The 22,772-nt window shown below is 38.8% G+C and overlaps 1 protein-coding gene across 3 annotated transcripts in view; it reads left to right on the top strand.

Annotated features, from left to right (window-relative positions):
* The first annotated feature begins 1,424 nt into the window (after positions 1 to 1,424).
* LOC144204419 (neuropilin-2-like) overlaps positions 1,425 to 22,772 on the top strand; it is a 77,196-nt gene continuing 55,848 nt past the window's right edge. For 2 of the 3 annotated variants that reach the window (XM_077728408.1, XM_077728409.1), the window contains exons 1-2: positions 10,289 to 10,879; positions 20,964 to 21,144. In XM_077728408.1, coding sequence (XP_077584534.1) covers positions 10,801 to 10,879; positions 20,964 to 21,144 — 260 coding nt within the window. In that variant the 5' untranslated portion in view covers positions 10,289 to 10,800. Of the gene's footprint in view, positions 1,448 to 5,204; positions 5,259 to 8,051; positions 8,123 to 9,289; positions 9,337 to 10,288; positions 10,880 to 20,963; positions 21,145 to 22,772 lie in introns of those variants that run through there. The other variant, XM_077728410.1, reaches the window with a different exon arrangement.

Raw genomic sequence — 22,772 nt, 5'->3', positions numbered from 1 at the left:
ATTCCCGAGGGTTTTTCTAAATTCTCTTTTCTTTCAGTTTCATTAGTCTACCATCTGTCTAAATGAGTCAGCCTCATACATTGCTCCCCATATATTTGATTTAAATTAACAATTATCATTGCATTGTGCCGCAAGCAAAGCAGAATTAAATTTGCAACATACAAGATAATATTGATGACTAAACAATATTATCTCTAGCCTCTGGCTTTCAAGTGACTACAGTAGAGAGGTTTTTATACCATGCATTGAAACTGGGATCTCAATTCAAAGCAGGTGGTGAAAAAGTTGTCAGGATGTTGTGCTTCTCTCAAACACGACTTTAGGCAAATGGCATCACAGATGGACAGTTTCTATTTGTTTGACTTATGTTATTCCGGGGTTGCGTCTGGGATAGTGTTCAGCTAAAGAAAAGGTTAATAGAGGTCACACAGATTGTTGGGACAGATAGATAAGGCCATTATTTCTCTCATGGTGGTGTGTGTGCCCATGTACACAGAATCTAAGAGTCACAACCCATTAGTCTTGATGGAGTGGGGCAACAGTAGGGGTCACCCGAGGAGAAGCCTCATTGTTTGTGAAGAGTTGGCTTCAGATATTTATGTTTGCAGAGTGAAGGGGTTGCACGTGGCTCGAACTCTCGAGTCCGTTTACCCGTTTACTCACACAAACAGATGTGGGAGTTCAGTTCATTGCTATTGTTTTGCTTTTATCCAATCTCGGGTTGAGTGCATTATCACAGTGGCAGTTGAGCATCCTGAGTATTAAGTCAATAAATTAAGTTTCAACTGTTGGTACCTCTCTATTAAGTTATCAGTGAGTAACTGATTCCTATTTCTACAGCACTTCCTCCAATGGTTTTTAGGAACTCGGTGGTCAGCACGTTCAACTGACAAGATGACAGTGGGGGTGCAAATCCTATCCAAGTTGGGAAATAGGGCAAAAAAAGGAGTGCCTTTGATTTTGCCTGGTGATATATGGATCAAATTAGGACAAATAAAAGAATGTCTATGATCTCCATTCCACCGAGCAGAAATCAAACCCACACAGCAACTATTAAAGGCATCATTTGATTGTTTGTGGGAAAGCAGCATCTGTAATGAAGCCTTGTTTTGTTACATAACATAACAGCAGGTAGCTGGCTAAATGTGTATATTGAAGGGTGCATTTGAAGACTATACATTCACACGCTTGGATGTCGTTTCTCTGCTGTTAATTTGAGTGTAAACAAGCCTGCTTGCAGACTGTTTTTGGCTGGCTTTTATAGCAATCTGGTGCAATCTTAGCGTCAAAGAAGCTTCTGTGAGTGAACGTGAGCTTATTGACTGACTTAATGAGTGACCGTGACTACTTAACACTCACTGCAGAGGCTGTTCTTCACTGACCATTTGTCTACTGTCTCCTTTTTTTACAGCGTCATAAAGAACTGAAGGGAAAGAAAACCAGTAAAGTAAGTGAATTGCAAGTGTGTGTGTGTGTGTGTGTATGTGTCATTGGCCCAGGGTACATTAAACCCTTTCTATTTCATTGTGCACCCTGTTTTAAGGTGATCTTGAGTGGTAAAGAGGAAAGCAAGGGAAAGCAGCTGGGGGAGAAAAAAGTTCAGTTGAGTTAGTGCAGATTTGTTGACGTCTACTTTCTTTAACTGCTTCTCATTGTGCTGCTTTGCTAGCGTAAAACACTTCATTAATTATTGGACAATGTTAACTAATGGGGACTGCAGATGGTACCGCTGAGGATGCTAATCAGCTGTCCCTTTTATTGTTTATTGTTGAGGTCATTGTAAAGGGTAGTCGGCTATTGTCCAGACTGGATGCTTGAAATATTTGGGAATAGTCTTATGTAAAGTCAGATGAATAGAAACTATTTTCGAATGGATGCTAAGCATTTAAATCCTTCTTCTTGGTTTGTTTATTCTGCTTAAAAAATCATTTTCCTTTTCAATCAAAATTGAGGTATTAACACTCATTTTTTTTGCCCAATGGCGATGTAATAATCTGGCCACAGTTCCATTGACAATAATGTTATTCTGCCCAAAGCTATTACTTGTCTTCATTCATCTTCTAGTTAATATAATTCCAAACAGTGCAATAATGTTGATGTTCATTTCTTTGTCATTGCGCATGAGACCTGTCAGATGTGTTTGATGGGCTTTGTGTCTTTGACCTAAATTTCTCTTTGATAGATTAATGATGAAATATAATCAGTCATGTCCAAAGGGTGACCTAACACCATGTGTGTGGATTCTCATCATATGCAATCACTAGTAGTCTTCATTTTATGTACACTGAAGTACTTAGTGTGTTTTGTTGTGTTACTATTTTTGATAATTAAAAAAAAATACTTTAAAACTGTAAAAAGCATTGCATTTTGGGTCTTAAGGGGCTCTCAATATTAACATTTCGTCTTCAAGTAAGGCCTACACAACCCGAAATATGACATATATAGTCTTAGTTTTCATTGTATGTACCATATTTATTTAAAATCATAATTTATTATAATGTTGATAAAAAACAAAACTCAACATCCAACACATTTTGACTGGGAGGTATGACAGATCTCCCAGCCAAAATGGATTGGACGTGAAGGACCGTCATAAGCAGCCAATGAGTTAAATGAGTGCCCCAAAAATGGTTAAATAGGTCCTGGGAAATGAAACAGCTGTAGTCCCCTCCACCCTCCTTGTATCTACGACAATGCGTCTCCATCGATTAGCATCTACTAGCGTGTGTGTGTGTGTGTGCACGCATGCACCCGTGTGGGTACGTGCGGTCAACCATCTTGTTGAAGAAGCAGCTCCAAATCAAATTGTTTATCCAGTGCGGTCAACCCTCATTTCGCTTCCTCATCATTCTTTGCTTAGGAAACACACACACACACACATACACTCTGACACTCACTCTCATCATGGCTTATCCAATCGCAAGTGCAGCTTTAAGTACATGAGTTCACCTCAGGTTTCAGAATGCATTTCCACAAGAGCCTCTTGTGACCACTTGTGATTGGGTCTCGCCCCTCGGCTCTGCATACTGATAGACAAACAGGACTCATGCACAGTGCTTGGCGTTTACAGGAGGCAACAGTGTACTTCTTTTTATACCTACTTGCATGTTTTCTACATACGAATAATCTGTGTTTTTCTGCATAGCTGGTTACAGTTGAGTCAAGTGCCCGTAAACAGTTCCCCCATCCTTTGTTGTCTCGAAACAATGTCACCATACATGGGGCTGTAGCCATTTTAGTTTGAAGATAATGAATTGTGAAAACTTTGAGTGGGTGTGTATACAATTGAGAAAACTAGGGTTGGTTCCAATTATGGAAGTTATCTTGTTTGTGTTGTAAATAGAGATGAATGGGAGGTTATGTAAAGTGACTTCTAGTAGGACTGAATAACAGAAGACACAAAAGGAGCGAATAGATGGCTTTATAGTGGGTTCTTCTCCCATTCAAAGCTACACAAACCGAGCCGTCTGGCTGCAGCTACTGTAAACAAGAGAAACTGTACTTTATTCCTAATTTACATATTCCATATGGGTGTTTTCTCACCATTTTGGACATCTGTGCTTGTTGATCTGGTTTGTCTTTTATTAAGGGTTCTGGTAGTTGGTGTTCTAAAATTCATTAAATGAGGTTTTTAACTTTCTTAGGTGGTTACATTGGTCAATTGTGGTTTTTTAGGAGTTTTTGAGTGGTCAATTGTTGACCCACCCCAACACATCCTCATTAAAATCGGCTTACTATTTGTCCATCATAAATGACTGCAGTGTTTCAATATGTTTAGAAGGTTAACTTTTCAAACAAATGCTCACATGCTCAATAACTTTGCCAGTGACTCTGCCTTAGCAGATCCTTTCCTCCACTCAATATGAGACAGACATCATAACACTTAAGTCTTCCCGCTGTTAAAATTGCATGCCATTCAAAAAGACATTTGAGCGGGGAATGTGATACCTTCTCCAACAGCACGCTAACATTTCAGTTTGACATCTTTGCAGTTCCCCCACTGAGGACCACTAAGCTGCTGATTGAAGCCGCTGTGCTTCCAGCTGAGTCAAACATCCACCGAGCACATCCTTATCTCCAACCACACAGAGTGGAAGTGAGAGGGTGATGCTGGTTTCAAGGGGGCGGGGTGCTAAAAATGGGATGGCCGTAAAGGAGACTGGAGAAAGGGCATGTGCAAAAGTAGAAAATAGTAGTCCAATGCACATAAATCAGACCTTGAAAAAGACACCACACCGCACAATAAGTTATTAGGAAGACCTTTTTTTTTGCACACAGTCTGCTACTGCTAAGCCTGTTGGTATGTTTATCCCTCCCTGAATGAGATATTTGTCTCTCTCACCTCAGTGTCCTTGCTAATAGGCTGGTCGGCCGACTCCCCGCAGGCTCGGCGGGCTGCTCTGTGATTATCAACACCTACTTGTGCAATTGCACACTTGCACATTCATGTATATACACACACACAAAACAGTGTAAGGCAAGATCGACGACACACATGCTGGGCACTGTAATTCGTAGTTGAATGAGTACATTTTTCTCTCCGAGTGGAAACACATTATTTTTACGCATCATTTACTGTGTGTGTTTGCTTGTTTTCCCTACACATTCCGTTAAGTTGGAATGAATCTATTTCTTGCTTGATTTCATCACATTAAAAAAAAACATAGTTTACTACAGTGCCTTTAAGTATTGCAGCGCCTTTTAACGTACATTTAACTTTTTTTATCCTGTTTTAGATGTCGATGATGAACAAAATATTGAACAAACTACTACAAAATGTATTGGTCTATTCATGGATCAAGCACATACTCTGGTTATTGCCATTCAGCTCCTTTTGAGAACAACCCCGTTGTGCATAAATGTACACAACGACTAACAGCAATACCTGTTTATTGAAAATTCTAGTCCAAACATCCCTAACTTTTTATGAGATACCACATACGCTTGTATGAATGTTTGTGTGAATGTGACCCAGGCTGCCTCTCTTCCTGCCTTAAATGAGGACGTCGGTGCAGTCAGCTATGCCCGTTGACAAACTCATTTACTGCGGCTTCCCGTAAGGTCTGCTCGGTAATAAAGCTTATTGATGAGGCCACAGGGAGCGTGTGTGTGTTTGTGTTAGTCCACACTTGCGCCGCCTGTGTTGCTACAAAAAATATGAGCTGTCCACTGGTGGTCATCCACTATTTTTTCTTCCTTTCTAGGCTGTTTGATGGAGAGATGGTAGAAGAGGAAGAAGCAAGCCATCTTTAAAAGAGGTACACGGATACTGATTAATTCATTGGCTGCCTTTGACAATGACAGATGAACCAGACCTGCTTTCAAAAATGAACTGTTTTTGTAACTAAGGAAACAGATCAACAATGTCCTACTGCTTTAACTAATTTATTCTTATTTTATAATTCAACTTATTTTTCAGGTACTCTGGGGAGTGACTGGTTAGCGTTTTAGCCTCACAGTTCTGGGGTTGAGGGTTCAATCCCAGGTTTGGGCTTTCCTGTGTGGAGTTTGCGTGTTCCCACTGAGTTTGTGTGGGTTTTCTCTGGGTACTCTGGTTTCCTCTGACATGCATGGTAGGCTAATTGGATACTCTAAATTGCCCCTAAGTAAAACAAGGCTCAGATTATACTCCTAAAGATGTAATATTACAAGAAAACCTTGATTTTATTAAAGAATAAAGTTCATATTTCATGAACCAAAGAATACAAGTACTCACATTATAAGGTACACAAAATTCTGATCAATCTAACTCTCAAGAAAAATGATCCCAGGTTCAAAATACAAAACTCACTAAACACTAATGTCTTATTTCCCAAGCAAAATATTTGTACTTCATAAAAATAAAATATTGCACAGGAATTATAAAGTTAAATACAACTGAGTTGTACTGATACTCATTTAGATACTACTAGAGGGAGCCCGAGAACCACCAGTGTTTGTACATCAATGACTCAATGAATAATCTTCCCTTTAAGTACTCCAGCACATGTTGAAGAAAAGCCCAGACAAATTCAAACAGTGATGTCTTTGGTACGTCAAGGTGTCAACAGGGCACCCCGGCGTAGCTTCCGATCTCCCACGAGAGTGCCAAACTTTTCACACCGCCACGCTTCTTTGAAACGAATCGCATGCACGCACAAATACAAACATTTAAGTCAAGCGCAGATGCGCACCAGTGAGGAGGACATGACAGACGTGGCGCTGCCGGCCCCTCTGAGAACACAACATTCTCCATGTATTATTAACCTCTGAGATGGATGAAGGAAAGGAAGCGGTGGCAGAGTGGCGATCGGGAGGATCCGGAGAAATCTCAGTGGGCCCGCTAACGTCTCGGCTTGATTACTTTGGACGGACTAACATTACTCAGGGTCAACTCAAAGAATGTGCGCGCACACACACGCTCGTGTGTGCTGTCTAAACAACAGAACAAACTGTGTGGTAATTGACCTCAAAGAAAGGGAGAGTTTAGCACCAAGTTTACAAATGTGACAAAAAAATTGATCTTCATATATAATACAAGAAAAACTAACCAACTCTGAGTTGAGTTGAGAAACAACAACAAATATATGGACACAATTTCTTCTTTTTTGTATATGCGTGTCACTTTACACATCAGGTGTCACATTTTTTTGTGTGTTTTATTTTAACAACTAAAAAAAGGATTTAATTGAACAAAAAATAGAGACCTGATTAGTAGCGGAAAGTAAGTCTATAACAAGAAAAAAATAATAGAAGTATTTTTTAATGGATTTTGCTGTGGGATTTATAGTAATCATTAATTTTCCAAACTGTTTATCCTCACAAGGGTTGTGGGAGTGCTAACTCTGTGGTACATTGATGTTTTTGGGTTGCCAAAGGAGACCAGAGTACCCGGAAAAAAAACCCATATAAGCCTGGGGAGAACATTTAGACTCCACACAATGGGATTGAACCCTCAACCCCAGAACTGTGAGGTTGACACGCTAACCACCCCATTACCAGGCCGCCTATAAAGTAATGAGTCCAATTTATACATATAATATATATATATGTATATCATACAATCTGGTATGAGGAGGTGTGGCTCTATATGTTGAAAATATGCACCACAGGAGGTAGTGGTTTAATTTACACACTTAATAAAGCGAACAATTCATCATTTCACGCTTAGAGTGACATTTCCTTCCCCTCCAAATAGATACACAATTTTCTCATACATCTGGTGGCTAATAATTTGTGCCAAGATGAGTTGGTCACACTGACTTTAGGAAGCGAAAAGGAAAACTTTTGAGTAAGATAGCCACTCCTGCGGTCATGGAGGAACGCCCTTGTGTGTCGCAAAGTTTTATAGGTTTTATGTGGAAGGAACTGTTGGGCAACAACTGTCAGAATTTTTTTCCCACCAATTTGTGTTCTAGTTAAGTTATTAATAGCACAGAAAAACAAAACATATATGATACACTGTTGGAAGAGAATATTATCCAACGCCCAATCATATAATGCTCTCTTTCTTCACTACATCACATAGTACATACAAAAAAAGGATATATAAAAAATAATTTGGCAATTTTAGCATGATTTGCCTTGTTGTTTTGTGTCATAAAAGGACAATTGATCGGCTGTCTGTAAAAGATTAGCCTCTGGTGAAGCAACATAGTGACACATTAAAACATGCTATTAGGACACAAAGTCATTTGTTTGTCTTAATCTTGTAAAACAAAATCAAATGAAACAAAGAGTAAATACAATTTTTTTTTTTAGTCACGTTTAGCAGATGGTTGGAAATTCTTGAAACAAAGTTATTGCCGTTTTCTCGCAACGTCCCTGCAGAGGATCAGATAATATTTAGGTTGCGGTAGATGGATGGCCGACGAGGAACGTAGAAACGCAGAAGAGAGAGAGTTACTTAGGTCACCAAACCGCAAGGACCCAAGGAACATTCATGCACGTATATCGGTAGACTTGAGGTGGAAAAATAACTTAATGCCTCCAGGGATGTTGGGAAATATCTGACAGATTGATGGACAGGTTCATGGTTTATGTGTGTCACATGTCTGTCTTTTTTTTCCCAGTGGCATCAAAAGGCCAAAGTGATGACATCATTGCAACAAGTTGAACTGAGATAGTCTTCCAAGCCTTTTTGGTGAGTGTGTTTTGTTAAATAAAATTCCAAGCATGAATTAGGTTTTTTTTTCAACTCACTGCCAGCCATTGACAACTCTAGATGTCCAATCCATTTACCTAATCAAAAGGGATTGGACGTCTTGACCCATTAATGGCACAAATTTTATGTATTTAGCATATATTAACATTGTATGAATTCATAAAGGTGTTAATAATTATAAAAATCATAGTATAACAATACAATAATGATGAATGATTTTTAAAAAGTAAAATAATAATACTGATGGTTGAGTTTCGCTTTTAATTGACCAAAAATGGTTACTTGCTTTATAAAGGGTTTTCTTTACTGTAAAATTTCCAAAAATAATACCTAAATAAATGAGAAAAATAATCACTTAAATAGCACATATTAAATTCATTATGAGTAAAAACCTTAAAGCCCCTAAAATTGTATTAGTGACCTCTGACTTAGGTGCAACAATTTCAAAGTATACACTCCCTAAGCTTGTAAAACAAACTTATAATGATAAAGTAATTTATCCCTGAATTTGGTATAACCCATGCACCCATTGGAAGAAAAAAAGTTTTAAAAAATTGTTTATTCTGTGTCTGCTTTTGTTTAATGAATTTTAAAACCTACCATCAACCAGCCTAGTGCTTCTAAGAAGAAGAAAAAGAAAGATTCCCTTTGCCTGGTAAAGCCATTACGTTATTAATGCTTAGGTTCTGCTTGTAAAATGTTTTTGGACTGCGAGAAGCAAAGTTATAACTCGCATCAGCTTTCATATAACATCAGCTGACATAACCATTAGTTTAGTAGGTGTGTTATCATTGCTCAAAAAGGCATGGCATACCCGTGACAGTTAAACTTTCTAATAAAATCATCATTGACACTGTTTAATGACATTTGCAAGCTATAAATACATGTCCCATGATGTTAATATCCAGTCGTATTGACGGGAAGAAATTGGGTTAAGGAGTTGTGCCCTGGGAAGACAAGAAGGATTTGTACGATTTTTTTTTTTTGTTCCTCCTCATACTTTGGGTTTTTGTATGCCTTGAAACAATCACCCCAAGAGATTTTAGGGAAGCTGAGGGAGCCTACTTCAGAAAACACATGCTAAAAGGTTTGTAATTAGGTCAATTTGGGTCTAATCACAGCCTTTTTTTCCCCTTTGCTTTTTAGGACCAATTTCAACACAGATGCTACTTTCCCACAGTAGGGAAAATAAGGTACTGTCATGACTTCTTGGTAATCCATTATGAATCACAGCTCACAGGAAAATAACTCATTTACTGACACAGATTGAAATAGAAATCTAATAGAATAGAAATAAAAATAATATAAATCTATTTTTAAAAAAAAATATGTTTCGTCAATAGCAATCCAATGTCCACATTTCTTTTACCGATAAAAATACTGCTAAATATAATGTAACCAGTCAATGATAAATCACTTTTTTAGTTTTAAAGTCAAGAAATGCTGTGTACAAAAATTGCATAATGCTCAGTTACCGTTATTCTATTTTTTTTTCAAAGAGAAGTAGATTTAGACAAACATATTTGCCTATTTATAGCAGCCTAAACGGACTGATACTGAAACATATGCGACCTTGTGACCTATCAGGCGGCCATACTTGTCCTCTAGATGCCCAGCGGCCTTCTATACAAAACATACAGTGCATATTGACTTTTTTTTAAAGCCATTTTTTACTTTTTGTGTGCAGTTTTTATATCCATATCTTGAATTTAGTGCATACATATTGGGCTCCCGTCCACACATTTTAGACTATAAAGTGCTCCTTATGTGAGTACATATGCACTTGCATTCGACATTTTTTTCATCAGGAGAATTGCAATTATTAATAAGGTTTACAGATATGAAGTACCCATTTTTAACTGGAAGAATTGTTACTGAATGTGCACGTTTCAAATAAGATTGACTCGAAAGGGCTTGCAGGCAAAACAGATTGGGCGTTTATTGACGTCAATGGCAGGGAGTAGTTTAAGCAAGGGGAAAAGGATCGGTGAGGAGACCAAAAGGAAAAGCGAGGAAGGGGAGAGAGAGACGAGAAGGAGAGAGAGAGATGGTGAGAGAAGGGACGAGAGAGAAAGAGAGGGAGGAGAGAGAGAGCGAGAAAAAGGGAGGAGGAGGAGGCGGAGGGGAAGAGCGTGTTTCGGGGAACTAAGTGTCAGTGAGGAGGAGGACGGCGCAGATATTCCACCACATTTCTCGCTACCACATCGCTTTTTACGCACGCGTCTCTGAAAACGCACAGTGCATTTTTTCCCCCTCGATCCAACCCAAACAACGGACTCTTTGCTGATCATTTTTGGAGGAAAGGGATCTCCGTCCGTGCGCGTTTATTGCAAGCACGTGTTTTTCCCAATCAAGACAAGGAGCGTTTATTCTTCATACTTTTCCTGCATCTTTTTGTGCAACTTGCCGCATGTGGGAAAAGAAAAAGGACACTTTTAACTCCAATTTTGACTTGGAGAAGTGATATTTTTGAAGCCTAGAAAATGGATTTTGGACATTGTTTGGTGAAATGACAGACGTCCGGGCGTCGTTAAGGTTTTGATTGCAAAGCAGTGTTTTTTTTTTTTACTGTTTGGACGATCAAAACTTGATTTTTGGAAGAAGGATTTTGTGGAAGAAGTAAAGAAGGTTTTGGGACTTTGCCGTGTCCAAAAACAATGGATTTATCAACATGGTTTGGCGTTTGTGCGCTCACATTTGTGTTGTTGACTTTGACTGTCAAAGCGGAGGAAGCAGGTAAATTTAATGCTTTCATTACATTTTTCTCACTCATTTCATTCATCTAACTTGATTTTTCAGGAAACTTGCAAGAGATAGTGTCTCTTAGTTAATAAATAACCGAGAAAACAATCAACGAGGAGGAAGTTGGAGTCATTCTAGTATTGATTTTACAATGAGAATAAGGACGCACCTGAAGTCTCCAATGAATGTCAACAAAAAAAGAGGAACTTTTTATAGAAAACCACCAAACCTAACTACTTTCGACCGGATTTTGCCAGTAGATTACATTCGAATGGCTTTCCTACATCTTTTAATGTTATTCTTATCGCCCATCGGAGCTCTTTTTCTCTCGTTTTATCAGCTTCCGATGTGTTTGTAAGGGTGACTATTGATTGTTTAAGCCTTGAACGTCCATAGTGGCTCTTCATCACCATCTGCTCTCAAGAGCGTTCTTTTCTTCTGTGTTATCCCTCCCGGGGACTACTATCAGTGTCACTAACAGCTTTTCCCTTTGCGTATTTTTTGTTTTTTCAAGAGAAAATTCAATTACGCGCCCCATTTTTGAAAGGAAGAGCGTTTATTTGACTTGTTGGAAAGGACGCGAGCGCCGCCTCGCACTAGCCGCCTAAGACTCACTTTAGAGCGGCAGGACTTTCTCCTCTTATCCCCTCTATCTCCGTGATTGGAAATTAGGAAAAAAAGATCGCATTTGTATCCCAAAACCGTTTTACTGCATGAGTGGGGGCTTTCCACGTGTCATTAGTTGTGAAAATAGCTGCAAAAGTAGTTGTCCATGGTCCTTAAAATGAAAAAAAAAACGCTACTAAATGTCAACATTATGTATTTTTATTCAATATATTCAATATGCCATTGAAATATAGTAATTGACTTTTTTACATAATTTACATATATCATTTGTCTACTATATGGTTTAAGTTTATATTTATTTATTTATTTAGTAAAGGGACAGCACATCTTAATGAAACTATGCATATTCACGTTAATGAACATATATATGTAATTATGTAAGATTATAGCCAAAGGCTATTTTCCATCTCTTGTCTCTTGTGCAGGTTGCAGGTAAACAATGACGTTGTTTCGTTCATAATTACTAGTGGAAGTTTCCCAAATGCCTCAAAAACTGTTGAAAAAAACTGTTGAAATACTTTACTTTATTACTTTTACTCCTAGGCTGGGAATTGCAATCCAAATCATATATGACTACAGTTTAGAATGTATACTATTATTGCTATATAGAGGAATCCGTGCAGTAAACACTTTGGTATCGTTCGCTGACCAAAAGTTCCCCACTGTGGTTTTTATGTTCTGGTTCTGTAGGACCTGGCTGGCTCAGATACAGTAGCAGGTCTAAAATTCCCTCTGAACTCCTTCTCCCCTCCGGAAGGAGCTCGTGTAATGCTCATGCAGCTGCAAGTTTTACTGTGCAAATGCAGTTGTTAATTCCTCTTTGACCCGGTCACCGCATACGTGACCGTATCTCTATGGCTTTCTTTAAAAGCATGGAATAGAAACCCGCTACAATATATACAAAATACCGCCTAGTGAGGTTAAGTCATATATCCTGCTTGTTAATTCTTTAACTACCTTTGACGTCTATATAATGTAAGAAGAAAACATCCTATAGATCTGTTATGTCAATATTAACAAATCTTACAACAATAAATATGGCGCAACATGTATACAAGCAATACTCGCAGCATACTGGATATTGATATATTTATATATTATATAAACACAAATTACTTTGGCCCTCATTGTGTTTGACATCCCAATCATGGATTCTGTGGTGATGTCGTCTTATGTAATTTGAATATTGAACAGTTTAAAATATCATGATTGTAAACCATGACCATTTTCTCATCCAGATTGTTGTAAAAAAGGCAAAAAAAACCCCTCCCTTGAGTAGGTGCCATTGATAATCTCTGGGAAAATGCTCAAATTTGTCCCGTTATCAGTTTGGCTGTCCCCAGCTTTAGATAACAGGCCAACCGGCTTAACACCAGGGGGGAAATTACATGATGAACCATTGTTGCATAGTTTAACGAGTACTTTTCTATGTTATCCAGTGTTTACCTTGGATCAATAGACCACCCTCCTCTGATAAATCATTGCACCAGCAGCGTTTTGTTGGCCGGTTCCAAGAAGGGTTTCTTTTAGGTGCTGGGGATGCTTTGTTCCTCTAAGCGTGTATAATTGGCTCCCCAAACCTTATGGATATTTTGGCTGAAACCTTCTCATTTTTGGCCACAGCTTTCAGTTTTCGTCTGTGTTTGTCCTCTGGGGTCGTATTCTAAGCGAAGGAACCCCGGGCTATTTGACTTTAAAGGTTCCATCGGATCCAACGATTCTGAGTATGACTACAGAACATATTTTTGTGTGGAGTCCCCTCCAACCCCGGTCTCCTGTGCTGCTCTTTTTTGGCTTAGCTACAGGAACAAACTCGCTCGCTCACATCCAGGTTGTAGCCTCCTCAGCAGTAAACTTTAACAAATGGCTCAGCGCAGCTGTCTCCTGAGATGAGACGAGTAGAAGGTATTCTGGAGATGCGTGTACGTGCATATGTATAGTGAGAGGGGAGGTTGGAAGTGCACTGTGAGGAAGTAACCGAGACAGAAAGAGGCCGACGCGAGCTGCCAAGAGAAGTAAACGAGACACAAGAAAGATTTCTTAGCTCTGCTGTTTGATCCTGTTTCTTCATTCTGTTTGATCGCGGCTGTGCCTGGAAGCTAGATAAACGGCCGTAATTGGCCACTCAAGACTGGCTGTCTCCCTCTATGGTGTCTCTTGCAAAATATCCTTGATGATGAAACACGGTAAGAGGTGATGAGGAGGGAATGTCGGGAGCTCTCACAGGGCTGAAGTGCCAGTGAAGAACAACAACTTGTGATGCCAGCTTCTTCTGGTTTGATGGAGTTGACATAAATGGAGGGGGGAGTCTTGAAAGTATGCCATCAAAACATTACCATTAGTCAGGACAGTTAAATTGATTAATTCCGCTAATTATTCCTGTGGTATGTGTCTGTGGGTGATGTAATTGTTTTGCACTCTTAGAAGGAAAGCTGCTGAAAAACTCATTAAGATACTTTTCACAACTTCTAATGCACCGGAAAAATAGGATTATATACAAAGTTTGAAGTCATAAAATAGGAATTGTTACTTGAAAACAACATTGTTCGTATACATTGATATGACACTTATGCAACTTATTTTATGTTTATGAATGAACTCTCATTTCAGAAACTTTCACTACGACGGTTTGTAGTCTGAATTTGTGTTCAGTTGAGCTTTTGTGACTAGACAGTTGAAAGTTCGGAAAATCGGAACTTACTAATTGTGACATGTGTAATTTTTGTGACCCCACAAAAGTATTACCGTAAATCTGCACTTATCTGTACTTTGCTCTATACCCATTGTGAAGTGTTAGTAGTAATATTTTTCTTACTTTGTTGAGCATTTACTAAACACCTCTTCTAATTATATTTCTCTTGCACATTCAAAAACAACAACCCCTGTTGCACAGCTTGCGTCTCTCCAGCTGTCCCCCCTTAGTCGAACACATCCGGCCACAGTCTCCTCGTGGGACCTGCTTGTATTAATTAAATGTTACACTGGTCTGAGTCAAATTGCTGCCTGCACAAACAATCTGCCATCAATAATACAAACCATCTACGTCGTTATTCCTCACAAAAAAGGCTACGTTCTGTTGAACCCACAAGATAGAATTGATTTACTGACACAGTAAATCTTTACCTTCAAATTCTGGATTATAAATCAACCGAATGTATTAATGTTGCCACTTCAGAGAGATACACAAAACACAGAGTACCGTGATGCTTATTTGTCAAGGATGACGCTCTGCTGACGAACTAGCGTGGAAAAAAAATGAATGCTCAGTAATTGAAGGAATACTAGAGTGAGATGAGTAATTGTTGACACAATGAGCTCATCCAAATATTATTTTTTTTCTTTTGTGTGTGGTTGTTTTCCTCATTTATTGAATATATTTTGTCAGATGGGATTAATCATTTACAGATTTGGATGATAAGAATGCGGAAACTGCCAAAAAAGCTTGTCAAAACTAAAGCAGTGAAAAAAAGGGCATGTCAAAAGCAAAGGAAAATAAGAGCAGAAAGTGCAAGAAAGTAACATAGGCCACAAGTAAAAGTGGGGTGCTTTAAAAAAAAGCAGCAGAGAGATCATCGGTGAAATAAAAAGCAAGGGAAAAGAATGTGAAGTGCTAGCTGAGTGGAGACACGTGCAAAATAAATACTCACTTTCACTCCTGATACATCCCAAGCACAAATATACTTGGGAACTCAATAACAACACGTTCAGTAGATGCCCACACGGTGATAATTGGACAACATTAGATCAATTCCTCACCTTTACAAAGTGAGCAAAGGCCACAAAAGTGATATTATTTAAATATTATACTGAGTGATTATCTGTCGAGGAAAAGGAAAAATGTTAAGTGTTCGATCTTTACGATCTACACATTTTTATACATGTACAGTTAATGGAATCCGTGGTTAGCAGCAGTCTAGGTTAACAGTTAGGTCCTTTCACAGAAATAAATTAATATCACTGGTTGTTGATTTTCATAAGTGTGGATGGATACCTTGTGCCGACATTTTGCACTTGCAGGTCAGTTTTTCTCCTAAGGAATCCCAGCTAAAACTATGCTGGTTCCTATAAAAACACCTTTTTCACGTAAATACTACGATTTTAATCTTGTAGTTCGATTTTATTCTTTGTTTGTTTATCCCTAATCTCCACTGTACTATACCACGAAAATACTGTAAAAAATGTGATTCGTTACAGGTGTTGCTGGTACAAAAACCAGTATATTCTAGAATTCCTAGCACAATTGGCTATGTGATGTGCAATGTGATCAATAATGGAGATTTTTGTATTCAACAGGCTGTTTTTAATATTTCTACAGCTCAAGGAATTGTTTACAAAAACGGTTTGAAAACAATAATGCATTTACCAAATTACCCAGATGAACTTTTAACCTTGCAGATTGCACACGTGTGTTTACTAGTACTATGCTGCCTATAAGATCACATTTGAAAGCCAACATTCCCAACTATCTTTGGAAAGAGTGAATTTTGCTCCTGGATATCATTTGATTATTCAGGTGTACATAATGTTGTGGTATTTTTATTTTCTTTTTTGCGCATAATCAAGGCAACTCCACGAACCTCCGACAACCTGTCGTTACTGCCGCAAGCAAACAAGCATTGAGGCATTTAACCTTTAGTAAATTTTCTCTCGTCTGCCTCCCGCCCTTGCTTTCATTTGCTAAACGGAGAGGACAATTAGCGTGTCCACGAGGATGTTCTAATTACGGTTATCATGTCATTAGCGCACTGTTTCTATTTTAGCGTCTTTGCCGGCCATTCCTAATGACTAGAGTAGCCTGGAGCTCCATGTGTGACTTTTTGTATGTGTAAACACATGCAATTGTTGAAATTTGTCTTTTTGTTAAAGTTTTGCACGAATAGAAGCATTTTGTGTGTGTTTTTTTGTGTGTGTATGCATACTCGATGTCCCCTGCAGTCCCTGTAGATCAGTGGCGTGCAGGGCCACAGGTTGTTTTCCTTTCTTTCCTCGCCGTCACGCTGAATCATCCTGTTGTTTTCCTCCGTTCACGGCCTCCACCTCTCCTTTAATAGCACTTTGTGTCTCTTTCTCCACACCTCAGCGCTTTCCCTCGCTCCGATTAAGAAACCTCACTAACCTCCTTTTTTCGTCCCACTCTGGGCTACGGTGGGGAAATCTCTTTAGTGTTCCAGCTTTTCATTCTTCTATTTTACACCCTTTTGCTGTAATCTATTTTTTTTCACTTTTTTCCCCTCAAAAGATTGATATTGGGAAAAAATGTGAGGCTCTACTCTAGTGACTTCAGTTGAGTTGTACATTTACAGGCATTTTAACATTTTTTATGTATTTCTTTAGTTTCATTTGTTAGTTCCTACACAATTGTGGTCAGTTTTATTAGAGTTAGGGATGTACTAGTTGGTTGTGATCATTGTTATTGCGGTGCTTGACTCGTAAAAGTTGTCATAAAAAAGGGAGCACAGGATTTGCATCTGATTTGGCCATCGTTCCATTTCACATACTAATAAAAGATGTTAGGTCTGCCTTTTTTTTCCTCCTTTTCAGAGCTGCTGACTTTATCCTTTCACGTTATGAGAGACAGATGCGCTGGCATTGCTTCCACTCTTTTTCACTGGATGTTCTGCCTTTCTTTTCTCTCATTCCAAAGGTGTCTCTGGTTTGGGATGACTTAAATCTCTCTAGGCTCCATCCAATGTACACATTCAGCTTATGTGCTGTATTTCTTATATTCCTCTTGTCTCCTTGTATGATTTTAGCGATTAATAACTCTGCTTCAAAAGACTTTATAGTAGCAATCCTAGGAGTAAAAATCCGTGTTTTGTAATCCTGGGACAATCTTGACTGAAGATATTTTATTGAATATTTTCACAATGGGCACAATGTTTTACTACTTAAAGTGAAACTATCAAAACATATCTTACTGCTGCAACTGATTTTATGTTATTTTTAATAAGATACATATCTGTGCACCATGGACGATAATAAACGTCAAGTCCATTCTAACACTGAAACATAATTACCTATTTAACGTCTACTAACTTAATTCTAATGCTTAAGATACTAAAACTCTATTGACAAACAGATTGGACGTCTATTACAGTCAATGGAACTGAAACATAAGCATTCAGCATGCACAAACATGTCTATAATACCATTTCTGGCCAATGGAAATCTCAGTCACACTACTATAAAAACATTAGAAACGTGCTACCAGAAAAAGCAACAATAATGAACAGCGTGGAAATGATTTCAAAGTGGAAAAATGTGTCTGGTATAGAGATTATGATGTGAAATTAGCTCTCGTCATCACCTAGAAAGTTGTTTTTTTTGTTCCATAGTTTGCGTGTCGCACGTTTTTGCTACATGTGCATCTCAGGTGTGTTGAGTGTGCAAAAGCTGCTGAATAGGTGTTATCAAGCAGAAATGCAAAATGTGTTGGGGGGGGGGGACATAAATAATGCAGCAACCTGTCTATTATCCCTGCTAGACTGCTTAGCACCATTTACCGCTACTTATGTTCTGTTTGCCAGTGTGCTCATGCAGCTATGTCCAAACCAGAGTGGCCAGAGTTTTGCGGTTGTGTTTATTGTGACTACAGTTTGTGGTCTCAAAGCAGCTTTTCCCAGAGGATCACACATTGTTGTGGTTTCTAATGGAAAGTAGGCTCATACCATATTTAAGCTCACTTCCAACAAAGTGCAATTTGTTTCATAAACAAATTCTTTTCTGAATGAAATTTTGTGACGAAAATATACGTATCATCTGTAATTGCATGACTGCTTTTTTCAAACATTATAGTGGCTGTGGTCCACCCTTTATTGTTTTCTTGGTAGTCAGTTGTTTGAGAATTTAGTTTTAAGTCCAAGTGGCATTCACAGAACATTCATTTTCTCGTGAATTGCAGGCGCAGGCCAGATGGTAGGAATTAGCATCAGTAAATGCCCTTCCAATGTCTTTATAAGGGCACGAGGATGGAGCATGAAGGCATATAAATGAAGGGTGGATGGAATATCAGTGAATGAAGAAAAAAGATGCATATTTGACATTTGGATGAGTAAGAAATGGGCTTGGCAAGTTGGTATTTGTGGTTGATGTCTCAGCTCCTCCTAAAGCGCTTTCAGACGTACTTAACTCTCAATTCTGTGAGTAGCTAATGAAAATAAAAGTAGCTGTGGAAAAATGTTAGAACACCCTTGTTTTTCTATGGTTTTGTGTTCATTTCCAGTGCCTGATTCAGATCGATATGGTGTTATCAAGTTCTTATATAAATAAGCAATCAATGGGGAACTGTGAACTCTCAATGTGTATCTGATCTAATCGTCAACAGTACAGAACCTGATTTTAATGTTTGATCTCTTTTTCTATCGTCTTTCTGGTTAACGGTTTGACAGTCATGGCCCACTTTCTCCCATCCTGTCTTGTATACCTCCTTTCTTGTTCTTGACTTGAACTCTTAACTCAGCAATTTTGTTTTCTCATGCAGAGACACGATGGCAGCTCACCTTTAATTGACTGGAAACTTCATGCTTACACTTTCATTTTTTTGGCCAGTTGAGACAAACGCGTACAATCATATACAATCTAATTCACAAAGTGCACCAAATGTCACTTACAATACCGCCTCTGATTAAATAATAATAATAGCATTGTACTTTTTTTTTAGAAAATTTCTGCTGACATAAAGTTGTGGGCAATCTGTGAGTTTGACATGAGATGTTTGGCTGCTGCTGCCGTCGCTGAGAGGTTTCCGGGTGATTTAACACGAATCCAAGTGGCGGCGGGATGAGATAAGCCCGGCAGAGTTTCACTGGCCTTGTAACTCTACTCCGGTGTTGCCATATGTCACCAGGGAGATTGGAAACAGATAGGACAAGGGCGAGGACTACCAGTTGACTCTGAAAATGTAAGGGAGGACCAAGAAAGATGGGAATTGATAGTGGAGCTTCAAACAGAGGTGATCAGTGATTGTTTGCTAGAGGCAGCTGAAGGTAGACCCCATTTCTAGTATCAATCACTTTGGACTGCTGCATGCTGAGCTCTGACCTCTTTTCACTCTTATTACTCGACTATCCTGGCATACTGTCTTCACTTGATTACAGGATACTGTGTTACAGTAATGATTAGCTGATTAGATCCTGGATGAATGTTTACCTTCTATTTGTGGCTTGAGCATGTGATTTCTTTAAAAAAAACATGGCTGTAACTGATAATGCCATATAAACAGACCCCAGCCCCCTTCTATTTATAGTGGTTAAACTTTCTGCTGAGTTTGAGTTATCCCACTCTGTTTATGCCCTGACATAACTGACAAACCACCAATGCCTTTGTCAAATATATTTGTTTAAATCTTGTAAATATTGTCTTAACAACTTCAGTGCGCAATCCAGTATGTGCCTCTGCTTCATTTATACCCATTGAGGGTAATAGGCGTCCAATTTATTTGGAATGGGAGAGACTGGAAGCAAATGAGTTACATACAAACATTGAGCAGTTACTGTAGGAAGGTTATTGATCTTTTCTTTACTTTTAGTGATCTAAATGGTAATATAACACTTGCGCTGGGGGCGCCGTGACTCATTGGAAGAGTAGTCGTTCTTCACAGCAGAGGTCGAGGATTCGACTTCCACCTGTGTGCTTTGTTGTTGTGTATTTGGGGTAAGACATGCCACCCTACTTGGTTCTGTCAGCACCTCTATGAACACACTTGCAAGTTTGAACATGCATGTAAATGTCTTATTGACAATTGATCAGACAATTGGATGTACGAATTACACAGATACATTGTACATGGAAAAGGTTAACATGCTGTGGCAATGATTATCGGAACAGGCCCAAAGGAAAAGACACTCACTTCCTGCAGAATGCCTAACATGCCTCTTTGTTAGTTTATGAGCCAAGATACTGAGTTGAGTGCATTAAGCAGGATGTTCACTGTGCAAAACAATAGACAACAAAGTTACAATCGAGTCTAGTTGTGTGCAGCAGGCATGTTATGCCAATGGAAGTCACCCAAAGATGTGACTAGTGTCCGGGGTGCTGAATGAGAGCCATTGAGTACGAGCCGACACACACACACACACACGTATGGCTGCTGACGAGACGATCTGCTCCGTGACAAAACTGTGGCATCTGGATGCTCCATTCATTGTGTGTATTTGGTGGGGGTCGTCAATAGAGTCTTTGTATTTCTTGATGTTGGGTCGATCTTTTGACACCACCAACGACTCACTTCTTTGCCGTCCATATCCTGTCTCTTCAAACACTGCCTTTATCGTTCACCTTATTTCTTTGGCACCAAGAATATTTATCAATTCAAACCCACAATTGAAATTTTGAGTCCGTACTATAAATGGAAAAACTTGCACTCTCAATAGCACACAATAAAACAACAATAACATTAGATTATTTCCTTTTGATCATGTCTAACCCTTTCTCTTCTCTTTTTGTCCTCCAGGTTCTGAGCCATGCGGTGGCTATTTGGATGCCACCGACGCAGGCTACATCACCACTCCCGGCTACCCTCTGGAGTATCCCCCCCATCAGAATTGTCGCTGGATCATCACAGCACCAGAACCTTCACATCGCATCGTGCTCAGCTTTAACCCCCACTTTGAGATTGAGAAGCTAGACTGCAGGTGAGGAGAATTGCATTTCACTAATGACCGTTTGTTAAAGAAGACTTGAGGATTCATTATTAGTATGCCAAAACTTTCCATGCTTTATGTGGGAGTCGCTGGGTTTATTTGGTCAGCCCACTCTCCTCCTGGCTTCAGCAAGCCCACAATAATCTCTTTGGGACCTCCCAAAGTCCCTCATCTCTTTATTTCACAGTCTAATTACCACACATTTGCAGTTCCAAGATCCTTTTTCACAGTTTGAACACATTATCCCAGTCAGGAAGACAACTTTCCGTCTTTTGCCGTTTTGGCAAACTAGGAGGAATTTGAATCAAGCGGCACACATATAAAACCTCGGATGTGGCAACGATATACACGGGGGCAAACAGGCATGCTGCGAAATAATGAATTCACTCTGGTAAATAAGTATGCGATTGATTAACCAGCTTGAAGGCAAACCAGCTGTGGAAAAGATTGATGAAATGATTGTCAAGATTTATTTTGACAAGATTATTTCCTGCAATAACAGTTAGTGTTATGTTCAAAGTAGACTATATTAGATCATTTGCTGCCATTTTAATTTTAGTTATTTGCAGTATATGAAAAATATAATATGCAGGGTAATTTCAATCATACCTTAGCACTATTATTAGGCTTTTGTACCATATGTGTTGCACCAGTTTTTGTTGCTATAACATTTTCAAGAATTTTTAAAGTATTATTAGCTTTACGCTAGTGGACCTCAAATATTTTGCAGTGCCATTGATAACAATAGGCTTCCAATACATTTCAACTTGGAGTGGTCCACAGTGATCGGAGAGCTACAAATTTACTACTCATACACTTTTCAACCGCAAAGTGTCCCTGACATTAATAATAGACTACAAGAATTCCCCCACTCAGATTTGCTAAAATGATTCCAACATTTCTTTGGTAGAATCACAGCATCAATATTTCACTCGGCTGTTTGTTGAAAGCACAAGACTGAAAAGGTCGGAATGGTTTTTGTGCTCTACTTTCACGTCCTATTTCTTATTTTTTTCCTAACAACTACTACTTTCCCTTCCTTTCAACCCCTGCCAGTCATTCCTTATGAGTCACTCACATTTTAGTCTGTCACTTTCCAAGCAAGGGAGTGTTTAATTGAAGTAGAACAAGTGTAAAAACAAGACAGATTTGTTTTGCATTACGTTTTGGTAGTGTAGTTGTCTTGTCCTCTTAGACTCACATTAACTACAAGCAAACATCTCAGTCGATCAAGTTGCATGTTATATTACATAATTCAACTATATCGGGATATAAATTTACAGCAATAACATCTTGAGCCTAATAGACAGCATGGGATGGAGCTCTTAAAATCTCATGACACTCATAGTATGTCATAGTGTTGTATGGGTAGCGGGAGGCTGAAATTGATCCGTTAAGTCCACAGGGTAAAGACGCCAAGAAGGGAGAGAAGACTCATCTATCATCTTATACACACACTCATCATACACTAATCAGTCAAGGGTTGTTTCATTATATAACAACGCTGCATTATGATAATCAGATTTATTACGGTCCTGATTCTGATTTAAAATACTAATCTGTAATCTATAATGCATTAAATTATGCATTGCCCTCAGTGGCTGGTCAAATCGATGACG

Source organism: Stigmatopora nigra, chromosome 11 (assembly GCF_051989575.1).
Source record: "Stigmatopora nigra isolate UIUO_SnigA chromosome 11, RoL_Snig_1.1, whole genome shotgun sequence".
NCBI classification, from domain to species: domain Eukaryota; kingdom Metazoa; phylum Chordata; class Actinopteri; order Syngnathiformes; family Syngnathidae; genus Stigmatopora; species Stigmatopora nigra.
This window is presented reverse-complemented; position numbering and strand designations above follow the sequence as displayed.